At 35.0% G+C, this 26521-nt stretch overlaps 1 protein-coding gene across 1 annotated transcript in view; it reads right to left on the bottom strand.

Annotated features, from left to right (window-relative positions):
• The window catches only part of SNAP91 (synaptosome associated protein 91), a 142966-nt gene that overhangs the window by 41846 nt on the left and 74599 nt on the right, over positions 1 to 26521 (bottom strand). The window contains exons 9-16 of the mRNA XM_021693088.2: positions 25724 to 25765; positions 19721 to 19791; positions 17679 to 17684; positions 15360 to 15387; positions 11708 to 11817; positions 9491 to 9609; positions 329 to 343; positions 14 to 181 (exon numbers count right to left, since the gene is read on the bottom strand). Of these exons, the coding sequence (XP_021548763.1) occupies positions 14 to 181; positions 329 to 343; positions 9491 to 9609; positions 11708 to 11817; positions 15360 to 15387; positions 17679 to 17684; positions 19721 to 19791; positions 25724 to 25765 (559 nt within the window). The remainder of the gene's footprint in view (positions 1 to 13; positions 182 to 328; positions 344 to 9490; positions 9610 to 11707; positions 11818 to 15359; positions 15388 to 17678; positions 17685 to 19720; positions 19792 to 25723; positions 25766 to 26521) is intronic.

The raw sequence follows: 26521 nt of genomic DNA, 5'->3' as shown, positions 1-26521 counted from the left end.
GTGACCGACTAACCTCCAAAGAGATCCACGTCAGCAGTGACAGCAGTGACAGTTGTAGTGGTTGAGGCAGAGGCTGAAGCAGTTGCAGTTTCAGAAGCTGTAGTAGGAGGGCTAGGTTCTGGTGCAAAGGGATCTGAAACTTGTGCTTCAGAGGGAACAGAGGAAAGTGTAGCCAGAGAATCTACGTTGCACCACAGACAGAGAACCAACAGGAGAGAAGAGGAGGAAAAGGACAGAAGATATACCAGACTCCAAATGACCAAATAAGGACAGTTATTAAGAAATGGAGGTCTCTCAAAACAGAAGTTTAAAATAAAGCTTTACTCACCCTCTCCCAAAAGGTCTACCGATGTCCATTATGTGTCAGCGTATGAAGAAACAAGAAAGAAAGCTGAAACATGCAGCCACACCAATGTCCAAGCAGGGCGAGGTACTAACTGAAGACATTTTAGCTGTTTGCACCTTTCTGGACCATTTATAATCACGAAATAGTGTATTGCCTATTATTATCATGGAATGTTTGAGCTGGAAGGGACCGTAGGGATCCTCTAGACCTAGCTTCCAATTTTATAAATGGGAAAACGGAGGGCAAGCAAGGTCAAGAGACTTACCTGAAGTCAGCTCTAAATAACTTTGACAAACTCTATTTCTTACCAGATTTACTATTTCATCTGCTTTGATGCATTTCACTACACGATAAATATCAATTCTAAGGAAACTGTAGTCAATGAAACTTTATTAATCCTCTATTTGATGTGTCACTTCAGTCCAGAATACCACAGAATAAATACAGGCTTTCTGATAGCTGTAGTTTGATTGCAGAACATACCAAACACAGTCAAAGAACAGTCCAAGTTTAGGGGCTAGAAAAAAATAACCCTCACCTCCATGATTTTTGTCTTCATAAATTTCACATTATTGGATGTTTTTCAATTCTATATATAATCTTTCCATTTATAAACATTATGTGACAACATAATGAGAATTATTTTTAAGATGAATGAGACAAGACTGTGTAGCATCCAAACTTTTCAGGCCTTCTGAGGTCTGCATTCCTTTTGGAGGTGCATACTTAGTGTTCAACAGTGGGATTACAGTTGGCATCCTAAATAAAAAGCCCAGGAAGGGTAATTCTTAACTATACTATAACTTTAGGTTAAACATTTAGAGAGTCCAATAGCATTCTTGTATTCCCAATCATGTGATATAACCCAGGGCTTATATTTGAATTCATGAATTTACTGGAAATTTATTTTAATCATGAAGAAATTTTATCAGAACTCATTAGGGAGCTATTTTCTTAAGAGCCTTAGAAACAATATGAGAACTAAGTAATCTAAAAGTTCTAGAAGACATTTAAAAAACTGAGAAACATAAATTTGACATTAAAAGTAATCATATTCGGGCGCCTGGGTGGCTCAGTTGGTTAAGCGACTGCCTTCGGCTCAGGTCATGGTCCCGGAGTCCTGGGATCAAGTCCCACATCGGGCTCCCGGCTCAGTGGGGAGCCTGCTTCTCCCTCTGACCCTCTCCCCTCTCATGCTGTTTCTCTCTCTCTCTCTCTCAAATAAATAAATAAATAAAATCTTTAAAAAAAATAATCATATTCATTTAACTATGCAATTTGCAAACCCAATAAATATTAGATAAAGCACTCTACAGACACACTAAGGTAATCAAAGCCCTTCTAACCAAATCTTTTATATTTCATAACAGCATTAACAAATTATAGCACACAGGGTACTTCACATTAGAAACAGTTTTTTAATTTTAGAACATATGCATAATTAACAATAGGCAAAAAGGAGCTATGTTGATTTGGGGCTATAAGCTGAACAGGTAGGCCCCAAATCCTGAGAAACAGAAGGTACTTCCAATAATTCCTCAAACCAACAGTATCAGGCCCAAAACAACTGTTACTCTATACTCATACATCCCAAAATATTAATTAGAAACCAAACTGGGTCAACAGAAGCCAGACAGACTTGGTTTCTCTATTCTCCTGGCATTGGTGGGACTCTCTCTAGTCTTGCTTTATAATGGCTAGTTCAAGAAACAATGTGATAGCAGAAGAGCTAAGAGCCATGTGATTTAACAGTTTCCAGACTTGCTACTGTCTATGCCAGGGAATGGGCAATTTATTTCGTACATTTGGTAAGTGAGAAAGGAGAAGACTATTCACGTGTATTGGAACGAGAGAGAAATAGAAATATTTTAAAAAAGTATAAAAGATTAAAATACTAGTTCCATGTTTTTGACTAGTGTTTTATTCAGATTGAGGGTTATAAGACTTGTTGCAATATGATGAAAGATGGAAAGTAAAATTTCCTAGGGAAATGTATGACGACTAAACATAGTGGTGCATAACTGATGCTGAAAACTTTTGCTACAGGTGTCAATCTCTAAAATCTTAATTTTCTGGATGAAATATAATTTGTTACTTATTTCTTGCTTTATGCAAAATTTTCCCTAGTATAAAAGAAAGCCCTACTTTATGATGATGGGAACAGTTATTCTCAAAGCTACCAGTGTTTATAAAAGATTAAACTATACAAACTGCTCCTCCCCATAACCCACAGCAGCAGAGTTCAATTCACTGGCAAGTAGTACATAATCAGAGTTATTTTTTTGTGTTATGGAAATTGCTAGAAAATACTCATTGTAACTGAGGAAACAAAACTACAACTAAATTAATAAGGAAATCTATATTTTGCAGTGATATGAGGCTAAACTTCCTAGGTTATTATAAAGGTTGAATGTGTTAATATATTTAAGTGCTCACTCTTACCTGGAGCATATCAAATGCTTGCTAATAAAAATAGCAAGAGCTAACATTTAAGTCAAGTTATAATTTTCATTATAGAACTATGACTTTCAAAGCTTCTATACATCTTTCTGGATGTATGTGTGTGTACACATGCATGTTTCCAAAATAGCCCATAGATATGCCCCCAGATTTAATTAACAAGCAAATGGTAATATGTCACTAAAATTGCTTGTACTGTGGGTAATATTCCCCATGGAAACTATTAAAGTCATATGATTGCATAATAAGAGTGAGCCTTCAAATGGATGTTGGTAATTACTTTCTGTTAGGTCTCTTAATTCTAATAAAAACCCTAATTAGGTCAACTAATAAAACCCTAATAGGAATTCTATATTTCTCAGAAAAGAGAAATTTCACTTCAAGCATTTATAAGAAGAAATGATCTGTTTCCCACTTCTAAGATACACAGAAAGACAACACACATACTCACTTGTTTCTGCTGAGAGGAATTTATTATGAAGAGAAAAACACTCTCATTATGGGGCCAATGGCAGGGATTAAAAAAATGCTCTGTCATCTTTCAGTCAAACATGTTCATTATCAGCCCACAGAATGCAAATCTTATATGGCATTATTTAACTTAGGTTTACTAAAATATGAATTTGCTAAAACATGGTTGTCTTATGCCAACAGGAAAAATACTATCATTTACAGTATGTACCTTAAAATGGTAATATTTATCAGTACCCATTCATAAACACCTGAATTCATAAACACCTGAAATGGCCTTGGTTGTTGGAAAATGAATCCTCTTACTAGCATTATGGTCAGATAAGAATATCTAAATAAGTCTACAGAGTTTTAAGGTTTATAGTTTATTGTCTGGTTATACAAAATTAAAATGTGTTTCAATAATAGAAGTGGCATGAATTTATCAAACAAGATCGAGAAAGTGATTTTATTTATTTTTGCTTAGTCAAATGACCAAAACATATTTGTTATAACTTAGCATCATGTTCAACCCCTACCGGGTATCTATAGGATAAATGCAAACTGAAGGTAGTGAATATTTCTCAATTTCATATTATACAACTTTACTTCAATTTCTTAAGGCTTATAAATTTTACTATTCTGCTTAGGAATTAGAGAATTTATTAGTATTTTTTTCTTTTTAGCTGACCTTCTACTACCATGAAATAGTACAGTTATAGATATATTCTTGAGACAGAAGACTAATGATGTCTAATTATCAAAAAGTGACCATCAGGCCCTGAGCCAAGGTTCTGCTAGCCTATCAGGTGCTTTATTTCTTTTTCTTGCCTAATTGCTCTGGCTAAGACTTCCAGCACTATGTTGAATAGAAGTGGAGAGTGGGCATCCTTGTGTTGTCCCTAATCTTAAGAGAAAAAGGTTTCAGCTTTTCACCATTGAGTATGATGTTAGCTGTGGGCTCATCATATATGGCCTTTATAATGTTAAGGTACACTCCTTCTACTTATAATTTGCCAAGAATTTTTATCATGAAAGGATGGTGAAATCTGTTAGATGATTTTTCTGCATCTATTGAGATCATATGATTTTTTCTTAAAGTAGACTCCATGCCCAGCGTGGATCCCAACACAGGGCTTGAACTCATGACCCTGAGATCAAGACCTGAGCTAAGATCAAGAGTTGGATGCTTAACCAACTGAGCCACCCAGGCACAATGAGATCATATGATTTTTATCCTTCATTCTGTAATATCATATATCATGTTTACTGATTTGCATATATTGTATATATTGAACCATATATTGATAAATCCCACTTGATTATGGTGTACGATCCTTTTAATGGGTTACTGAATTTGGTTTGCTAATACTTGGCAAAGCATTTTTGTGTTTTTGTTCATCAAGGTTATTGGCCTGTAATTTCCTTTTCTTGCAGGTCCCTATCTGGCTTTGGTCTGAGGGTAATACTGGTCTCAAAAAATGAGTTTGGAAGTGTTTTCTCCTTTTCAATTTTTTGGAAGAATTAGAGAAGGACTGGCATTAATTCTTATTTACATGTTTAGATAGAATTCATTTGTGAAGCTATCTGGTCATGGGTTTTTCTTTGTTGGGAGTTTTCGATTCATGTCTCAATTTCCTTACTCATTATGGGTCTGTTCAGATTTTCTATTTCTTCATGATTCTGTCTCAGTCAGTTTTATGTTTCTAGGTATTTATTAATTTTTCTGGATTATCAATATGATGGCATATAGTCGTTCATAGTAGTCTCTTATGGCCCTTTGTATTTTTATAATATCAGGTGTAATGTTTCCTCTGTCATCTATAATTTTATTTGAGTTCTTGCTCTTCTTTTCTTGTTTAGTCTAGCTAAAGGTTTGTCATTTTGTATATTCAAAAAACCAATTCTTAGTTTCACTGATCTTTTCTATTGTCTCTCCAGTTTCTACTTCATTTATTTCTGGTCTAATTTTTCTTATTTTCTTCCTTCTGCTAATGTTGGGATTTGTTTGTTCTTTTTCTAGTTCCTTGAGGTATAAAGCTAGCTTGCTTATTTGAGATCTTTCTTCTTAATGTAGGCCTTTACCACTATAAACTTCCCTCTTAGAGTTGCTTTTGCAGCATCCTGTAGGTTTTGGTATGTTATGTTTCCATTTTCATGTGTTTCTTTTTTTTTATTAAGATTTTATTTCTTTATTGGGGGGAGAGAGAGAGAGAGCACAAGTAGGGGGGAGTGGCAGGCAGAGGGAGAAGGAGAAGCAGACTTTCCATTGAGCAGGGAGCCTGATGCAGGGCTCAATCCCAGGCCTCAAAGGCGACACTTAACTGACTGAGCCACTCAGGTGCCCCCATTTTCATCTGTTTCAAGATACTTTCTGATTTCATTTCAATTTCTTCTTTGACCCATTGGTTGGTCAGGAGTATGTTGTTTAATCTCCACATATTTGTGAATGTTCCAATTTTCCTTTTGTTACTGATTTCTAGTTTCATACCACTGAGATTAGAAATGATACTTGCTATGACTTCAATCTTCTTTAATTTGCTAAGATTTGTTTAGTGCCCTAACTTACAATCTATCCTGGAGAGTGTTCCATGTGTGCTTGAGAAGAATGTATATTCTTCTGTGTTAAATGGAATGTTCTGTATATGTCTGTTGGGCCCATTTAGAATAAAGTTATCAAGTCCACTGTTTCCTTATTGATTTTCTGCCTGGATTATCTATCCATTGTTGAAAGTGGCATAAAAAAGTCCTCTACTGTTATTGTGTGGTTATTTCTCCCCTTGGTTCTGTTAATATCAGTTTTATATATTTAGGTGTCCCAATGTTTAGTGTATATACTTATTTATAATTGTTATTTCATCTTGATGGGTTAATCTTTTTATCATTATATAATATAGTGACCTTCTCTGTGTCTTGGATAGATTTTGACCAAAAATCTATTTTGTCTGATAAAAGTATAGCCAATCCTGCTCTCTTTTGATTGCCATTTGCATGGAGTATCTTTTTTCTATCCTTTCACTTTACCTATGTGTGTCCTGAAAGTTAAAGTGAGTCTCATAGGCAGCATATCGTTGGATCTTGTGTTTTTGTTTTTTTTTTAATATTCATTGAACCACTCTGTGTCTTCTGATTTGGGGAATTTAATACATTTATATTTAAAGTAATTATTGATGAGTAAGGACTTATTATTGCCATTTTGTTTACTGTTGATTTTCCTTAGTGGTATATTTTGATTCCTTTCTCTTTATCTTTTGAGTATCTAGTAGAAGTGTTTTCTTTGTATTTATCATGAGTCTTATATAAAACAGCTTATAGTTATAACAGTACATTTTAAGCTAAGAACTTAACTTCAATCATATATCAAAAGTCTACACTTTTACTCCTCCTCACCCCTGACATTCTATGCTTTGATGTCACAAGTTTTACATATCGTGTTTATACTAACAAATTATGGTAGCTTTAGTTATTTTGAATTCTTTTGTCTTTTAACTTTTATACTAGAGTTAAACGTGATTTACTTACCACCACCACAGTATTATTCTGAATTTGGCAATATATTTACCTTTACCAGTGAGCTTTATTCTTTCATATGTTTTCATGTTGGTACTTAACATATTTTGCTTTAATTTGAAGAATTCCCTTTAGCATTTCTTACAAGGCATGTCTAGTGGTGATGAACTTCTTTAGCTTTTATTTGTGGAGGAATATCTTCATCTTTCCATTTCTGAAGGACAACTTTGGTGGGTACAGTACTTGTGGTTGAAGTTTTGGGTTTTTTTTTTTCCCTTTCTGCACTGTGAGTATATCATCCTACTTACTCCTGACATGCAAGGCTTCTGCTGAGAAATGTGCTGATAGCCTTATCAGGGTTCTTTTCTATATGACAAGTGGCTTTTCTCTTGCTGTTCTCAAGATCTTCTTTTTGTCTTTGACTTTTGTCAATTTGATTATACCGTGTCTTCTTTGGGTCGATCTTGCTTGGGACTTTTGAATTTCGTGAATATGAATGTCCATATCCATGTCTGTATAATTTGGGAAGTGTTCAGTCATTATTTCTTTAAATAAGCTTTCTGCCCTTCTTTTTCTGTCTTCTCCTTCTGGGATTCCCTTGATGCATATATTCATTCATTTGATAGCATCCACAGGTCCCATGTGCTTCTTTTTCCTTTTTGTTCCCCTAACTGGTATCTTCTAATGATGTATCTTTGAGTTTGCTGATTCTTTATTCTGTCTGATTAAGTCTGCTGTTGAAGCTCTCTATTGAATTTTCAGTTCAGTCATTATATTCTACAGCTCTAGGATTTCTGTTTAGTTCTTCCTTATGGCCTCTATCTCTTTATTAAATTTCTCATTTTGTTCACGTACTGTTTTCTTGACTTTGTTTTGTTGTCTATTTCTGTTCTCTTGCATCTCACTGAGCTTCGTTAAGATGATTATTTTGAATTCTTTGTCAGGCAATTCATAGATCTCCATTTCTTTGGCATTGGTTATTAGAGTATTATTAGCTTCCTTTGGTGGTGTCATGTTTGTTTCCATGATTCTTTGTAATCCATGTAGCCTTGTGTTGGTGTCTGTGCATTTGAAGAAGTAAATAGCTCTTCCAGTCTTTAAAGACTCATTTTGGCAAGTAAAGACTGTCACCTGCTCTGTGCTAATGACATTGCCCAGAGTATCAGAATAGAATCACAACTGAGAGGGGTTGGAGCTCGGTCATGTGGCTACCTGCTGGGTATGCTTGATGCCCATGGTTGGTGGGCCTCTTGCCAGGGGCTTGGATGGGTTTGGATCTGCCTCATCCCTGGGTGGACCTTCAGGACCTTGGTCAGTAGGGCTAGAACTGGGACAAGGGTCCATTTCAGGGTCTGCAGTTGAGTCCACAGATGGTGGGCTGATTAGCAAGTGCATGGATAGGTGTGGCTCTCACTGGGTCGCTGGGTAGGCAGGTCTAGTCCTGGACCATAGCTGAATGGAGCTGGGACCAAGTCAGAGGGCTGATTTAAAGTCCATAGTTGGGACCAAATTCAGTGGGTTTGCCTCTAGGGGCATGGACAGGTGTGTTTCTTGCTGGATTCCTGGGCAGGCAGGACTGCTCCCAGACCATGACTGAGAAAGGCTGGAGCTGGGTCATAGGCCATTTTAGAATTCACAGCTGAGACCAAAGGTCAGCAGACCTGTTACCCAAGGCAAGGGCAAGCATGGCTCCTTCTGGGTCCCTTGGTAGATGTTGCTGATGGCAGGACCAAGGCCAAACAGGACTATAAATGCCTCCATAGGGACAGGTGATATTTCCAGATCTGCAGCCAGGGACAAGGTTGGTGAGTCTCCCTTCTGGGTGTAGGCCTGCCATCTCAAAACAACCTTTCTTTCTCTCAGGCTCCATTGGGGTTTTACAACCTCCTACCTGGATCCCAAAGCTCCCACAAAGGCACTTTGTCCATGAATGGCTGCCAAAATTATTTTTGCGGTGGGGAGCTATGATGGGGCACCTCCTATTCTACCACATTGCTTATGTTGTTCCCTCTGTGTTGTTTCTATAGTTGTATGAATCATTTTTAAACTTAAAAAAATTTATTTTGGTATTTTGGTGCAATACGGCAAGGTATTTAAAACCAACTCAGTGCAGCACTGAAAATAATTAACTAATTTTTATATTATTATTTAATCTACTTTTTAAATCAAATGCTTATAAAATTTTAATTTTTTCAAGATCCATGAATAAAAATGGGAATCAAGCACTTAGATGTGATTCTTCTCAGTTAGCTTAGTATGGATCTTTTCTGGTACAAACAAGAATCTATCCCAGATTTCAACTGCCTGAAGTCAAATACAATATGAATTAAAACCAATTTAGGTGTAAAGGAATCCAGGAAGGAGGCTACACCTGAACAAATCAAATTAGAAGTGCTGCCTTTGAGTAATCTCAGAAGTTCACAGGAACACCCAATCCTCTAATGCCTGAATCTCTACAGGCCAATTATTAAAAATAGTCAGAATTTTAGAATAGCAAAGAAAAATACTGCCTTTGTTTCAACTCTTAAAATAAAAACTATATGACTACTACAGAGAGACTCTCTGCCTCTCTCAATATATATTTAAATCAATAGGTGCCATTCTTAGCATTTTCTCTCCAAGTTTCTAGCAACATTTTGGACAATCAGAAGGTAAGTATAACAATAATAGCCTGAATAAAAGCAACTGAATAGAAAAATGGCATGGCTGGCTGGTTTCACTCACCTCCCCACGCGGTGGCCCCTCCAGAAGGTGGTGGTGGCGCTGGTGCTGCGGCTGCTGCCGCCCCTCCAGAAGAAAAGTCTGGCTGGAGGTCCAGGAGATCACTAGATGGTTTAGAAGTGCTGAAAGGAAAATACAATTTTAAAATCAGATTTTAAAATTTTATAATATAGCAATGCTTTTAAATAAAGACTGATGCTGAAAGCATCAAAGATTTTGGATATTTTAAATCCAGTAAGAGAATAATATTTTGGAAAGTATAGCATATGTTCTTCTATCCCAAGGGTTGGCAAACTACTTTGTAAAGGGCCAGAAGCTCAATATTTTAGGTTTGTGGGCTAGATGGTCTATCACTATTCAACTCTGCCAGTATAGCATGAAATAAGACACAGAAAATATATAAACAAATGAATGTGTCTTTGTTCCAATAAAACTTTATTTATAAAAACAGACAGTAGGCTAGTTTCACCCATAGGCCATAGTTTGCCAACTCCCTTTCTATACACAATAACACAGGTAAACCATCCTTCAAGCATTGGGCCACTCAATAAATCATAAAGCAGAAATTAAAGGGGAAAACCTAAATGCCTCAAATTAAGGGGGAATTTTATCAAATATGTTACTGTCCACTGGGTAGCATCTGAAGTGCTGGTTAGGACTGTGATAAAAGGAAGCATACTCCAAAAATTAAAGGTATTATAGTAAGAGAATTATGGGTAATTTTTCCCCTTTCTCTGTTTTCTAAAATTTTTTGAATGGAAAAAAATTCTTGCCTTAAGAATTTATTTATAAAGCAAAGAATACTAAAATGAATAATCACTAATATACCTTTTTTTCTAAGTTAAACTATAATGTAGCAAGTTTGCCTATAAGAGGCCTCATCTAAAATGCTTCTATATTTTTTATTGTCATTCAGTTAGGGCTGTGTTTTTCAAAGCTCCTCCATCTGCAGAGGCTCTAAGGAGGAGCCTAGAGCTTTGCTATTCAAAGTGTGGTCTTCAAACTAGTAACATCCTGAGACACTGTTGGAAGTACAGAATTTGGGGCTTACCCCATATCTTCTATATCAGAATCTTCATTTTAACATGGCCTCAGGTGTTTCATTCAGGATTGAAACACACTGGCCTACAGGTTACCAGACCAGGTACCAAGCCACCAGGGTGCCAGATTCCCCACCCTTCTTCATAAATAGCAATTCCATCTTTACCTTTTTTTACATATTAGATTTCCAGGTAATGTTCTTTTCAAGAAAGGATTCTGCTGGTTTTGTTTTTTTTAATTTCAAAGCACATGAAATTTGCCTAGTTTTGATTTCCATTTCATAAACATAACTGGTCTAAGTCCCAGGATAGGGAAACATGATTAAGACCTGAATCAAAACTTTTAGAAGCAGCAATTTATCTTAGTATAGAGGCAAAAAGGACTTGGTTTTATCAAATTTGTGATTATAGAAAGTGGAACTAAGCAAATAGGGGTAACACACATAGTTAATATGGGTACATGACATGGATTTATTGCTCAGTTCAAAATTCAGGTCTCCAAATACAGGGCATTCATAATCAGTCACAGATACTATAAATTCTCTCAAGACAAAAGAACCAAACAAAGGGAGACCTAAAATTATGATCTGAGGAAGCCTCTTTGAATTGGGGTTTCATCTGAGGCAGCCCTGAGATTTTACCCAATGCACAGCCATCTCCACCTTTCTCACTACTTTCTGACCTTTAGGTGCTATAAAAGCTGATTAGGAAGATTCCGATGGTCTCTTCCTACCACCAGAGTCTGAGTTCCTCAAAAGCACCAGCTAACTGGCCTACAACTGCAAAGTTGTTGTTGTTGTTGTTATTGTTTTTTAAGTGCCTTAAGACACCGTTTAAATTTCACACAAGAAGCAGCTAATTTCTGAAATCATTTTCCATATCTTCACAATTTCAGAAGAATGGGAAGTGTGTGTACCATTCTTCCACCTCCTTTCCTAAATGTGGGAGCAAGAAGGAGATTTCTACAGCTTACGTCTTTCTGATGCTTTGAGAGTACAGGCCTAGGGAACTGTAGAAAACGTAAAAGTAATTACTTGGTGAACCTAAATATAGCCCAAACTATCATATGTTACTAGGACTAGATTTCATTTTGTGAAAACATCTGGGTTCAGTACATAAAAATAAAACAAAAGCCTAATCAAAATATTAATAAAGAGTTCAGTGTATAGTCATTACCAACCTGACAGGGACAGCCGCAGATGCAGTTGCAAATAAATCAACCGGTGGGGATGTATCAATAGTTTTAGCTGGTGTAGAATTAGGAGACGTAACAGTTGTGACTGGAGATGACTGAAAGTGAAGATGCACAACACATTCTAGTCAAATGCGAATCTAGAGGACACAGGGAAACAGGACCTCCACTTTGTAGAAACTCTGATATTCACAGCAATTTTTTGGTAACTCCATGTGGGAGAAAAAACTCAAGAAAATTTGAAATGGAGAACTGTAATAAGTAATCAATATTGGACAAAACAGTTTTCAAATTTTAAAAAAGTTAAATGCAATTTATATAAAATTATATTTTAAGTATTTGGCTTAACATTGCAATGATTTCTACTCATGTATTTAAAGTCAAGGCTAACTGTTATTTCCTAAACATAAAATTAGCAGGAAAGATCTTACCAGCTGCTAAAAATGAAAACAATTATCAGTTGGGATAACTGCTATAAAACCAAAACTAAATTTTGCCATTTGCAATGATGTGGATGGATCTAGAGGGTATTTAATACTAAGCGAAATAAGTCAATCAGAGAAAGACATGTATCATATGATCTCACTGATATGAGGAATTCTTAATCTCAGGAAACAAACTGAGGATTGTTGGAGTGGTGGGGGGTGGGAGGGATGGGGTGGCTGAGTGATAGACATGGGGGAGGGTATGTGCTATGGTGAGCGCTGTGAACTGTGTAAGACTGATGAATCACAGACCTGTACCTCTGAAACAAATAATACATTACATGTTTAAAAAAAAAAACAAAAAACAAAACAAAAAACAAAAAACCAAGGCCATTCTTTCTCCTTTGCATCCTAACCAGGTTTCATATAAAGTCTTCTCAGGTGTCTTTAAATTCTAGAAATCTGACTTTCAAAATAGTTCACAGATGGCAGAGAACAATTTATAAACAAGATTCAAGTCACTGACAGTTTAAAGGTACCATGACTATATCCCAGCACTAATATGACATAGATAAAAATTAAAAAAGTGAAATAAAATCTAACATTTATTGTCCTGGACTGGTTTATTTTTAAAAAGAGAACTTAATAGTCAGGTAATATATTAAAAATTAAGATTTTTGTTGAGGTAACTATCCTAGTTCTATTTCCCTTTATTTGGTATATTTAATTCTCCATGTATTTACAAGAGAAAGATTAATGGGGCGTCTCAAACCAGTCCACTGATAATGTAAGTGGAAATGTGATAAATAGCAAGTAAAACATGAAGACTAACACCAACCAAAGGCTATCAAATACTGCTATAAATGGACACCTAATTTCAAATAGACCAAACTTAAAGAAAGTTTTTAAAAGTATAAATTAAGTAAAAGGACTGAGGAGATAATGTTCAGGGGTATTCACACTTAAGTAGTATTTGTCTAATATCTGTTTGTCCAAGAATCAAGAAGTCAAAATTCAATAGATACACAAGTGTTAAGCATTCAGCATATCAAGAAAGACAAACGCATGAGCAGTATGGATATTGCTGCTCAGAAAACGTCAACTCAATCCTTTCTCTTCACCAAAATTCAAAATTTTCAAATGGAATATGAAAGATTATCAAGGGAATAGAAAGGACCAACCAAATTTAATTTGTATGTTATCCACTGTGGACACTGACAACTCCTCTTAAAGAAATTAGTGGATTTTTTAAAACCAATACATGTAAATAAGCGTAGAAAGTAATGTTTAGGGGCGCCTGGGTGGCTCAGTCATTAAGTGTCTGCCTTCGGCTCAGGTCATGATCCCAGGGTCCTGGGATCAAGCCCTGCATCGGGCTCCCTGCTCAGTGGGAAGCCTGCTTCTCCTTCTCCCACTCCCCCTGCTTGTGTTCCCTGTCTTGCTGCTTCTCTCTCTGTCAAATAAATAAATAAATAAAATCTTAAAAAAAATAAAAAAGAAAGTGATGTTTATGAAGATATCACTGAGAACTTAAAAACAACAATGAAGCTACCAACATAAATGTAAAATGAAGGTCTTCAAAGGCTCGTTTAAATAAACTGCTCTGTAACAATAAGCTCTGAAGAAATGATAGAGCTAAGGAAACAGAACCAGAATAATCCTATTACAAAAAGAAAATGTCAATAAAATTCAATTTGGCCAAAATGTAGAGACAGACCATCCCCAATTGATTCTGTAATTTTTACCACACTCTATTCTGCAGTCATACGTTGGAATTTTTCACATAGACATAATGATTTTAAACCCGGTTTTATATCAGAATCACCAGGGAGCTTTTTGTTGGCTTGAGCTGCCGGAGGGAATCTTAGGCAGCCAGCCAGGTACTGACACAGTACAGGGTGTCTGGGAACCACCAGGTCACTCATAATGACATCCTTCGTCTCTGTAATAATAGCAATCACATAATGGAAATTTGTCGTAGAGGAAAGAGCACATTTATTACATTTTTGTCTGAAAAATACAATGGCAAATGTGAGCTAGAGACCTGTGGAAATAAGTACTACTGTCACTGATAACCCTATTCCTGTCCTTCAATCTGATAAAAAAAAGAGAGAGCAGGAAGAGTTATTAAAATTATTACAGTGGAGTGTCTAAAAGGCATGGCTGCAGAAAGACACTCAACCACAACTGACTTCTTCACCATTCAAACACATGTCAAATTATGTGTTTTATCTCACAGGGCTGGGATTTAGAATAGGTATATGTGCTTTGCAACTAGTTTGGTTTCAGTTGTAATATAAATGTATGAAAATTTCTCCTACTTAAAAAAACTTAGTCCAAATAGAGGACTAAGTAGACATTGCTATACCACGCGAGATTGAGAAACTAATATAAAGTAGAATACACAAAATTTACCTTTCTTTTCCTCAAAAAATTAAAAGTAAAATTACCATAAGACCCAGAAATTCCACTTTTGAGTATACACCTGAAAAAACTGAAATCAGGAACTCAAACAGGTATTTTAATATACCCATGTTCACACAGCAGCATTATTTACAACACTCAAAAGTTGGAGACAACCCAAGTCACCAACTGACACATGGAAGAAGAAAATGTGGTGTATACATACAATGGAAAGTTTTTTTTTTCTTTAAAGATTTTATCTATTTATTTGAGAGAGAGAGAGAGTGAGAGAGAGGTGGGAAGGAGGCAGAGGGAGAGGGAGAAGCAGACTCCCCTCTGAGCATGGAGCCCAATGCGGCGCCTGATCCCAGGACCCCGGTATCATGACCTGAGCCGAAGGCAGATGCTTAACCCACTGAGCCACCCAGGTGCCCCCATACAATGGATTGTTTTTCAGACTTAAAAAGGAGGGAAATTCTGACATATGCTACAGCATAAATAAATCCCCCAAGATATTTTGCTAAGTAAAATAAACCAGTCAAAAAAGGTCAGACACTGGATGATTCCACTTATTTGACGTAACTAGAGTAGTCCAGTCCATAGAGTCAGAAAGCAGAATGGTGGTTGCCTGGGGCTGAGGAGAAGCATGTGCAGTTAGTGTTGAAAGGGTGCAGAGTTTCAGTTTTGATGACAAAAGTTCTGGAAATGGATGATAGTGATGGCTGCACAACAATATGAATGTACATAATGTCACTGACCTGTACACTCAAAAATTCCTAAAATGGTCAGAACAGAACAAACAGCAAACTTACCTTACTTAATGGAGAGGGAGCACCAGATCTAAAAGGCAACCAAAAAAATTAAAATTGAATATACGTGAATACATTTGCAGAAGCACTGAAGTTTGATATCACTTGGACAAGCATTAACTGGTTTATATACAGATGTTTCAGCAACGGATAAACTATTTTTTAAAAAATAATTTATCCTTCACTCAATTACGGCACCCTCTTTCAATGTTTTCCATTCACTTAATTTCTAGTATTAGAAATTCTTAAACCCAAGTTTTTTTCCTGTATCTCTAGCAACTCAAATCTTCGAGTTGATCATTATTACCTGCATCCAACAAAAATAAAATTGGAATTTTAAAAATGTTGCCCAGACTTGGGGAGAATAAGACCTCGCAGAATTAAAAAAAACAAACAAAACCCTCTGGTTTATTATTTTAAAAAGTTAGAAAACTCATTAAGGTACGTCGTGATTCATTTAAACATAATTGTGAGGCACAGAAGGAACACCAAAATTTAAATATGAGCCGTGTGCCTGAAATGTGTCTCAACTTCCACATGTATACTCCTGGTTTGTTTTTTTCATGGCTGTAATGAAAACTATCTATGGAAAATATTCCCATTATCCTGTTAGAACTAGCAGAACTTGAAAAAGGACAGTAACCTCAATGCTCGTTTCTAAGGGAGTGAGGGAAAATTAGAAGGGAGTAATTTTTTTTTTTTTTTTTAGTGAGATCATTTCTAGCACTGACTTGTACATCCTTTCTAGCAACGTGCTTCAGAAAGGACTGCCTAAACAACTTACATTCTACCAACCCAGGTTGGTGAAAAATAAATTAATGATAAAACAAAATGAAGAGAGAACACATTTCAACAGGAAGCCTACGGTCAGAGCCTTAGAGGACGGCAGGGATGGCTTTCTACTCATCTACAGGGAAAGGAGCACAAGTGGCACTAGCCAAACAAAATTAGCAGGGATTTAGCAACTGAAATTTTGTACAGGATCCTGAATTTTCGCTTTATCGAATGTAGCAAAACAGATTTAATAATATACACCATGTTAATAACCTTTTATGTTCAACCTGATTGGCAAATCCCTGCTATTAAAGATTATCATCCTCAAACCTGAGTAGAAATATCATAACTGGCATAAGAATCAGTTTGCCAAGCTCCCACACAAGCACCATTACTAAACGACCCTTCTAATTACTCAGATGGGCCCGGCACGCGTGTTCCTCTCTTCCTTTTACCTGTTTCTTCACTGATTTACTGCCCTCCCATCCGTCATTTGACCTTTATAAAAGAAAATGCTACCGTCTTTTATATGTGTCGATAAGGACACTGAAAATCAATACTTATTCTAATGATTTCAGCGAGAGAAATCTAGTACATAGTGAACTGCGCTGGAAAGAATAAAGCACGAATATAATTTTATAAAAGAGAATGAATTGCTACAAATAAATCTACGGATTTCTATGATGAACATAGAAAATGCCAAGGTTTACTTCCAGGATGTTAATAATAAGTCATAATAATAAAAGAGGAAATTTTGTTATGTCTTATCCACAACAATAATCCCTATAATAATAATAAATACAATAAATAGTAAATAATAAATAATAATAAATATAAATATAATAATTTTGGCTATAAATGCTAGCCAGAAGACAAACAAAAAACCAAAATACAGATGTGAAAAACCTATCTATGTCTTCCAAGTAATTTTAATTACAATCAACTCATCAGGTTTTCTGTACCCTCAGCACTTAGTAAACCCACATGTAAAATAAAATCAATTTCTCTTTTGTTCTATGGAATCACAGAAACACACAATATACAAATATATCACACAGTATTACATAAAACCTCAAAAATGAATATGAGTGAATAAAAGCCATTAAATATAAAGAGTATACATATTTTTATAGTAGACATTTGAAAAACGCTTCATTGCCTCAGAGATTAGAATCACTTTATACTGCTACTTAAAGACAAACAACTTTAATTTTCTTTATCACATTGTCTTTTGGCACTTCTGCCATATGCCATGGGAAAATATTTTGTCCACTAATCAAAAAAATTTGATTTCCAAAATCTAAGAGGAATGTCTATACACCTACAAGAGATTGTTAGTCTTCATTTAAGAAGACCAAAATAAAGTAAAACCATTTATGCCAGTCACCTTGGGAGACAAATAAAAAAGTATAATGAAAAAACACAGATGTGTAAAATTGACAGAAATCAGTTTTAAATGTTCTAAATACCAAATGTGGAGTCTTAAGAGTGCTTTTTGCATTTTTAGTAATAACCAAATGCAAAAAAGTCACTCAATGTAGTACTCACCCTTCACTTAAGTTCCCAGGTAAGCACAAACATACAAAGAAGAAAACAGTTAACTACTATAGTTCATTTATTTTAAAAATAGGGAATAAGCAAAAGACAAGTTCATATGTGGTCTCAGCCAATTCAGAGAATATGACAAGCATAAAATGATTTTAAAGGAGAGAGAAACATTATGCTCAGTCAAAGGTAATTCAAAACAGAAGATCACTGGATTTCTATTTCCCTACTCTTAGAAATAAGTATGTGTACAAAGCTCTTTTCCAAAAATAGTTTACAGCAGCCACAAGGGGGCGAATTTAGACATGAAGTTAAGGCTAATGAAATTTACCCCAGAAGGCTGCTTTTGGTGACTGCAGTAATAGCAGATGTTAACACGGGGAAAGTGTGGCTCTGTGCAGGGTGAGGGGGACTCTGAAGGGAAAAGAATACAGAGAAGCTGACTCTTCACCAAGCATCCTGCATTGCCTTGCCAAGGGAGAGGCTTTAAGTCCTGAGGATATGCGTATTTCCTTCGCCAAAGAGGTCCTTCTACCACAGGAGCAGGGACGTTTCTTAGGCTCCCTGCCCCCTTTTGCTTAAATCCCACACAATTCCTTTGGCTTCTTAGATACTCTAATACAGGGTAGTTCCAGCAATCACTGGAAGTGAGCATCTTAATGTACTCCATGTCATTTAATGCACTCTCATGTCTTTCTGGTTGGCATCATTCTATCCACAAAAGTCTGACCACCCATGGCCACAATGAAGCGGGGGTAGACCTTGCACCTGCACTGTGGTAACAATCTCAACAGAGCTCCTGAGAGGTCCTGAGAGATTCCTATACTGTTGTTCATCGTCGAAAATTTAAAACATGCAATAATTTTTATACTAACTTGGAAAAGATGACAGAAACGACACTTAGCTAAAGGAACAACAAGCAACAAGTAACATCAGGACATGAATAGATTCTGGGCAAATGCCGAGAGAGAAGAAAAAGGAAAGGAATTGCATTTTGATGGCTGTATCATAGGCAAAATTCATGGTCAGCATACAGCCCTGCAATGATCAATTCATAGGTTGTCTCTGTTAACTTCTGCTGTCAATCTAAACGAAATAAACAAGACTGGGACCAACAGACAGATTTCAAACCGCCTCTGTAGAGACAGCTACAGATGGAGATAATGAAGTATAAAGTTGTCCCTGAACTTTAGAATCAGAAAACCTAACTAAACCACATATGTGGGGAAAAATGGCCACAACACAGGGCAGTGCATGATTAAGGAAGGCTTAATGAGACAGCCCTCCCAGGATGGGTAAGATTTACACACACAGAGACAAGGAGGGTAGGCATCCAAGACTAGCAGAATTATAATTTGAGCAAGGCACAAAGACTGGAAAGCACTGGGACCTGTGAATAGACAAGTTTGATACTTGCTAGAGAGAAGAAAAGAAATGGAACCTGCATATTTTTGCATGCAATGAGGAAAAATAGTAAAAAATGTATGTGCCCAAGCACAAAGGTATGCAAACCCAGGAAAATTGCACTTATTGATGACTGATTGCTACTCACTCTATAAAAAAGATCCCTGAGCAAAATGTCAGCAGCATGCCGTGCAGAATTTCTAAAATGCAGAAAACTGTACTTGTGGGCTTTGCTTTTTTCACAACAGGGTCGCTAATGTTACAGAATCTTCAAGGCTACCTGTGAAACCTGTGCTTGTTTTACTCATGCCCAATGATAACAGCCTCAATTTTTAAACATGAACAACTCCTTTTCGGCATATTGTGAATCCCCCATAAGGGCAAATATATACATCAGCAAGTTCAGACAACCTAAGTACAACCTACTAATTTGCTGCATTAGCCTGCAGATAGATTGCCTATACATGGGGTCACATTGTCATAAGTTAATCAGATGGGATTTTTGAGGGAACCTAGAAGAATTACAATAAAGCATACCCTAAAACTGTAGGAGTAAAAGCGGTACCATGATACATCTCATTCTTATAAAGAACAACTGCAGCATTTTTCATCTTATTTAGAATTATACAACTAATGCGTACTTGTTTCCGGGTTTCTTTCCTTCTAATGTATTTAGATGCTGTTCAAGGGTCTCCATAAGACTGCTGGGAGCCTACAATAAGAAAGTAAAAATAAATGTCTGCATTGCTTTCTTTCAAAGTAAATACACTAGAACATCACTGTAACTTTGTATGGTGGAGTTCTGTGGGTGGACCCCACTACAGATGTGAGATAATTTCATTCCAGGTTCTTTTGGCACTTAAATATTTAAATACCATGGAATCTCAGACAGGCCCATCTTACATATAGTTAACTCCACTATGCAACAAATGGCACTACAGAGTGGTTTCAGTGTACAGATTACATTGGATAGACTTTTTCTATGATATTACTTATATGCAGTAAACTCAAATCAAGTCCACCATATGTTTCCACAAGACCGCATGAAAAAGGAATAGGTATTTGTATCCAAGTAAAAAACATAAGTGCCCAAATAGAAACTTACAGAAGTTTGAAAATACAGTAAAATCTCACTTATCTACATGTGACTGAAATGTTAGGAAAAATTGCTACTATAGTAAATAAAATTTGGGAGGTGTAAGGGATAGTGGTGGAGAAAAGGCTACACCTTTAATAGTCAACAACAATTAAGATTTTCCTATTATTGAGCTATTTAATTTATTTACACAATAAATACTTCAGCAAATGTAGTAATGTTAAACTACCGTGTTAGAAGATTTAATATATTTCAACTCTTTTACTAAAAGGGACCTGAATATTTGTTTTTATATTAACATTTTAGGCAATACAAAGCGATGGCATTTTACTGTATATTAGAAAGAGAAATAATAAGTTCATACATATATTCCACCTCAACTATTCCTCAAGCATTAGAAATTTAATGTCATCTTTAAATAATTTTAATCTAAATTAGACCTTAACAGCAGTGTAAGCATTCAAAGAATAGCATTCCATGAATGAAATATGTAACTACATTTAGAGATACATTTAATTCTAACAATTATCCTTCAAATTAATATGAAATTAATTTTGAAGACCTTTATGCTAACTGCTAAAATAGTTCACAGAATTCAAGGAAATTCATATAACTGTACATTTTACATTATACCTATAATGACAAAATCAAGTAGAATTTTTATTAAGAATTTTCAATTTTAAAAGTTCAGGATATTTAATTTCATTTTTCACTTCACGAACAGATTCATGAACAATTATGTGATTATTATATGTAATGATATGATTATTATAAATATAAATTACTAAGTGAACAAAAATATTAACTTGCTTAACGTGATGGAGGTAGGGTAGAAAGAGTCAGCCCTATGAGCATTATCTAAAAAGTTATGGCCTATAGAGTAGAAAAAGTAATGATTATGGGGGATATAATAAATTTAGAAGTTATAATAATTAGAATTTAAAACTATAACTCAGGTGAAAATAGACTTACTCAACAAATTCCAATAAACTGCAACTAAGAGTATAACTCTTAAGTTGTAAAAAAAATAAATTTTTAAGGGATAAGGAAAATTTTGCTCCATAGAACAAATAGCATACTATAAAGATGTATTCATTTAATAAATTGAATGGCACTGTATTCTTAAAAGCAAGAAAATAGAAAAGGCTTCACAATTTTTAGGTGAATTAACTCCTGATAACTTCAAAATTATCATGGTAATTGTCATAATAATAATAATTACTATAACTGTCATAATAATGGAACTTAGGAAGCCTGGACATATAACTTCAAAATTTTCATATTTCTTTTTTTTTCACTGGGGTCATAGTAAGGAAAAAATATATCAAGCCATAGAACCTCTCTCTGGTTACAAGACATAGGTCCTCTAAATGTTAAATGCAATGTAAAGAAAATGTGATTCCGTGTTAAAACTGTTTAAAAGGACAAATGCTACTTAAAGTTACAAAACAGAACAATAAGGGATAACAAAAAAAGAGGTGGTGTTTTCTCCTATAAACTTCCTTAGTTATCTTAAAGAACAAACAAACCAAAAACCAGGAAGACAGTTTGCAATTTCATTCTTTTTGCAAGGTTTCTTAATAATTTGAGGATGAAAAGTTTAAAATAAAGTAGCAGTCACAAAAATAACAACAGTTGAAAAAAATCTTACCACGAGCACAGACTACAAAACTGACTTTTGTCTTTAAGGGGACTTATTTTGTGATAAATTGCACCTAAAATTAAGTTTGGAGCATTTCATTTTAAAAGTTTAAAATACTTCATTTATATTTCTTATCAGGGCATGTGAAATCTAATAGAAATAAATTACTCAAATGTTTTTGGAGGAAAAAAACCCTATTTTGATAGTAATGTTCACAAATGTAGGAATACTGGCTGCCTCCTAACTCTTATCTATGGCACTGAGTCTATCTTGGCATGTAGTAGACAAATAAGCAAAAACGGTCTCAAATTTCCAACAAGCAAAACTTTGAGAATACCCCTGCTGTTGTAAAAGGAACTTAAAGAACAAACTATAATTAGCAGGATCTTTAGTTGCTTGTTTTTAAAAATGCCCAAGTCAATAGACGAGTCAGATGGAAACACCAACCCAAAGATCAAGAGTCATTCTATGGAAGCTAACAGGTAACAGCAATGTATCACAGTTCCTGATTCATCAGTGGTACAGGTTTTTTAAAAAACCTTTTCTTTACCCATAGTTTTCAGGTCAACCAGAATTCCTAACATCAAAACCCAAGATGTTTTTCATAAATGGAGATATTTTAAATTTGGAATGCACACACACACACACCAAACAGTAAATGGTATTTTGAAAATCCTTTTCCTGGAACAAATGGAAAGCTGACTGTGAGTCTGGGATTGAAAAGTAAGCATCCATCTACAATTCACATGCTTTAGATTCTAAAGCATTATTTAAACCAAACAGAAAAAAAAAAAAGCAACAAAAAGATCATTTGAATTTTTGATCATTAGATCTAAGAAACCATTTGAAAGTGCTGAGAAATATTTTGGTTTTGATATTGTGTTCCACTTCTCATGCAATACAGCACTTTTGAATGATTTGTTAAAAATTCATTGATGTCCATAAATTATTTAAATGCAATCATGATGATATGATATGCACAATTATTTAAAGAGGGCTACGGATGACCACACTGGTATTTTATATTGTGCATTTTCCAACCAATATGATATCTATTAAATTCCTCTTCTCTGCCTTGCTGCAAGAGCAATTCTAATCTTCTTTTCAGTTACAAGCAGCCTATTCTTACTCCCAGTCACTAGGCAGACTCCTGGTCTCCATTTCTCGTTAACCCTCATCCATGTTGGGTATTTTGGTTCATTGCCACAGCTAGATTCAGTGGCTGTGGTGGCCACAGAGAGCAGAGATTAGGTTCTAATCTCAAAGGTGTTAAACTGAGTCCACACAACCTGGTATCTCTGACCCATCTCCACATTAATCGTGGCCCAACACTGTCTAAAGGACTAACCCTAGAGCAGCTCCCATTCCAGCTCAGACCTGATCATACTGTCACAGTGGGTGTAAGTTGCCAGATCAATGAGAAGCCTCCACTAGACCTGTGGAAGGAGCTCTAAATAAGAATTAGAGAGAGTGTTTAGCTCTGTCACTCACAATCCCAACAGAAATCACAATCTGGTTACTTATTAAGAAATTTCAAAAGCACACAATACTTTTATACTGAGATTTAAATATATACTGGAGAAATGAACTAGAGAATTTTTGTGTGTGTATGAGGAGGTAGTTTTAAAATAAATGTTAACATGGAAGTTTATGTGGCTCTTAAGGTCTTAAAAAAAAAAAGGTAAAGTATGATACTAGATTCTAATGAATATCACAGAATACCTAGAGCAAGATTTTACCTTCTTTAAGGACAGGATCTCTGTTCACCAAATTATGATAACACAACATACACCATTAAAAAGTAGGTCTCTCGACTACTTCTTCAGAGAAGGAGATTCTATAAATTATAATGAATATTATAGTAACATTCAAAATTAAAACCAAGTACGTGAGTCCTTCTTTCAATGACAGATTACAATTTTCTTAAAAAAAAAAAAAAAAAAAAAAAACAAGCAGGGCCTGAACTCACGACCCTGAGATCAAGACCTGAGCTGAAATCAAGTTGGACGCTTAACCAACTGAGCCACCGAGGGGCCCCAAAACAAAAACATCTTTAAGTAATCTTTAAACTTTTCTTTGTCTCTTTCAGATACTATACAAACTGAGACAAATGAGACCTATTTTCTTCTTAACTGGCAGCCTCTCTGATAACAGTTTTACTTTTATTCCACAGTAAGAGCAGTCTATACAGTTGAAATAAAGATGATTTACCATTTCTAAAAGCTATTTATTGAGCAAAATATTTTAATATCTAACTTTTTTAGGTTAATATGCATTATTTATCTAGGCTATTTTACCAAACTACAATGTAAATATTTATTATCATTAAATAATTTAAAATTAAAGCACACTGATTATCTTCACTTTTTATTACAGTGTTATCAAATTCATAAATCTATATCTAATAAAAAGTTTTTTTTTAAAAGATTTAATTTATTTCTTTGACAGAGAGAGGGAACACAAGCAGGGGCAGTGGGAGAGGGAGAAGCAGGCTTCCCACCGAGCAGGGAGCCGGATATGGGGCTCAATCCCAGGACCCTGGGATCATGACCCGAGCCGAAGGCAGACGCTTAACGACTGAGCCACCCAGGCGCCCCTCTATATCTAATAAAAAGATTTTTAATAGTACTTTGCGCACACTTAATATTTAAGCCATGTCCAAAATAATACCAATTTATCTTATTCAGGTATGTACCTGATCAAAGAATACGGTCTTCTCACAATAGCAAAAATATTTTATATTAATATTCTGTCTACTAGAAGCAGTGATCTCCCAACTTTTAAAGCCAAAAAATACAATGCCATCATATTCTGAATTATTCTATGACTTTTATTTATGAAAAATTATTGGTATTTAAATAATATAGATATAGAGACCATTACTTTATGGTATCCTAATTTTTAATAAAAATTTAAGGTTAATATTATTTTAAATATAGAAACATTTCAATGGATTATAAAGATAGTCAATCATTATATGCATTTTGATATTATTAAAAAAGTGGGTCATCTTTTATTATGACAATTTTCTCTATTATAATGACTCTTTTTATTTATAAAGACAGAAAACTCATACATTCATTACTGGTATGTAAGATAGAAGCTCTATATTCTCTCTTATCATCTCACAATCTCTAGTTAAAGGACATGTTTGGGGTAGAAATTTACCATAGCAAAGAGTTGATGAAATAAAAACAGTTCCTGCCAATTATGAGAAAAGTCACACAGTAATTCTGCACATGTGAATGGTTCCTGATTCTACATCTTAGGAGCCCTACAATGTACCCTCTTGACAGATAAAAGGATTGATAAGAAAGCACTACTATTGTTTTTGCTTACTAGATGCTCCCCAGAAAAATCACTTATGTACCACTACGACTTTTTTTAAAAAAGGCTCTTTTATAGTAGAAATTCCTCTACTTCATAGGGGAGGCAAGAATCAGTGCAGTAGAACTATGATATCAGAGTGCTCCTCTTTCATGTCCCTCCTTCGTACCCGGGAAATGTTGAAAACTAGGAGAACAAGCAGAGAGAACATTTCAAGTGTTCCAACTACATGCCTATCAATAGTTACTCTTCATAGACAAAGCACTTTTTAAACATTAATTAAGGCTTCATTTTGAATCAAGTTTAAGAATGAAAAGATGGTCTCAAAACAGTAAATTCAGTTGCCTTTAAAGAAGAAACTATGTTATGAGGGCAGGTAAATCTTCACAGTAACTCCAGAAATACATTCAATAGCTAGAAAAAATATGCAAGCTAGAATAATTTCCAAGAAAATTGATTGGCCTAAATTAAAAATGCATTAAATGCTTATAAGACTATGCCCTAGGTAAGATCTTTTATGGCAAACTATGGAGTAATAATTTCATGCATACTACACTTTTCACTCAGAGAATCACTTACCTGTGTGAGGTCAGGAATGTCACCTTTATCAATGCCAACTTGCTGAGGATTAAAAAAAATAAGTTACTTAATGGGATTTTTTTTTACTAATTTCTTTGCATTTAACAGAAGATCACCCACAGAATAAGTTAAAACCACAGCTCAATCTTGGTATAAAAAAACTGTCAATCTCACTTTGAAAATATGCTTTGTGTAGTTTTCCACTCAATATAATCGAACAATAATTTTGTTAATGTAGTTTAATATAACAAATGTACAGAATTTTACTAGAACCCAAAAAAAGACTTAAAAAATTGAAGTATAAAATTTAAAGGTTTCCTCCATGGCTAATGGCAGCTAAAAAGTAAAAAAAAAAAAAAAAAAAAAAAAGTTTAGCCTAAATTTAAATTGTTATAAATACTCAGTAAATCCTTGGGACAGGGAATGTTTATTTAGTTTCAATAACTTGTTCAGGGTGTAGTATCCACCTCTCTTCCCACAGAGAGAACCATTTTGTTTGTTTCTTACATATCCTTCCAGAGTTTTTTAATGTATATCCAAGGAAACTGGAAATACATAAATACGTATTTATTTCCCACATTATTATACAACAACAATGTATTATATACACTGAGCTTATATTTTTCATTTAACAATATATCTAAGACCTATATCCATATTAACACACAGAGTTTCCTTATTTTTTAAACAGCTTCTTTTCCTATGATTTATTTATTTAACAAGTCAGGTATTAACGAACACCGAAGTTGCTTCCAATCTCCTGCCATTGCAAGCAATGCGGCTCATCTGTAGGACACA

Source organism: Neomonachus schauinslandi, chromosome 8 (assembly GCF_002201575.2).
Source record: "Neomonachus schauinslandi chromosome 8, ASM220157v2, whole genome shotgun sequence".
Lineage (NCBI taxonomy): Eukaryota > Metazoa > Chordata > Mammalia > Carnivora > Phocidae > Neomonachus > Neomonachus schauinslandi.
The sequence above is the reverse complement of the archived record's forward strand: the minus strand, read 5'-3'. Positions and strand labels throughout refer to the sequence as shown.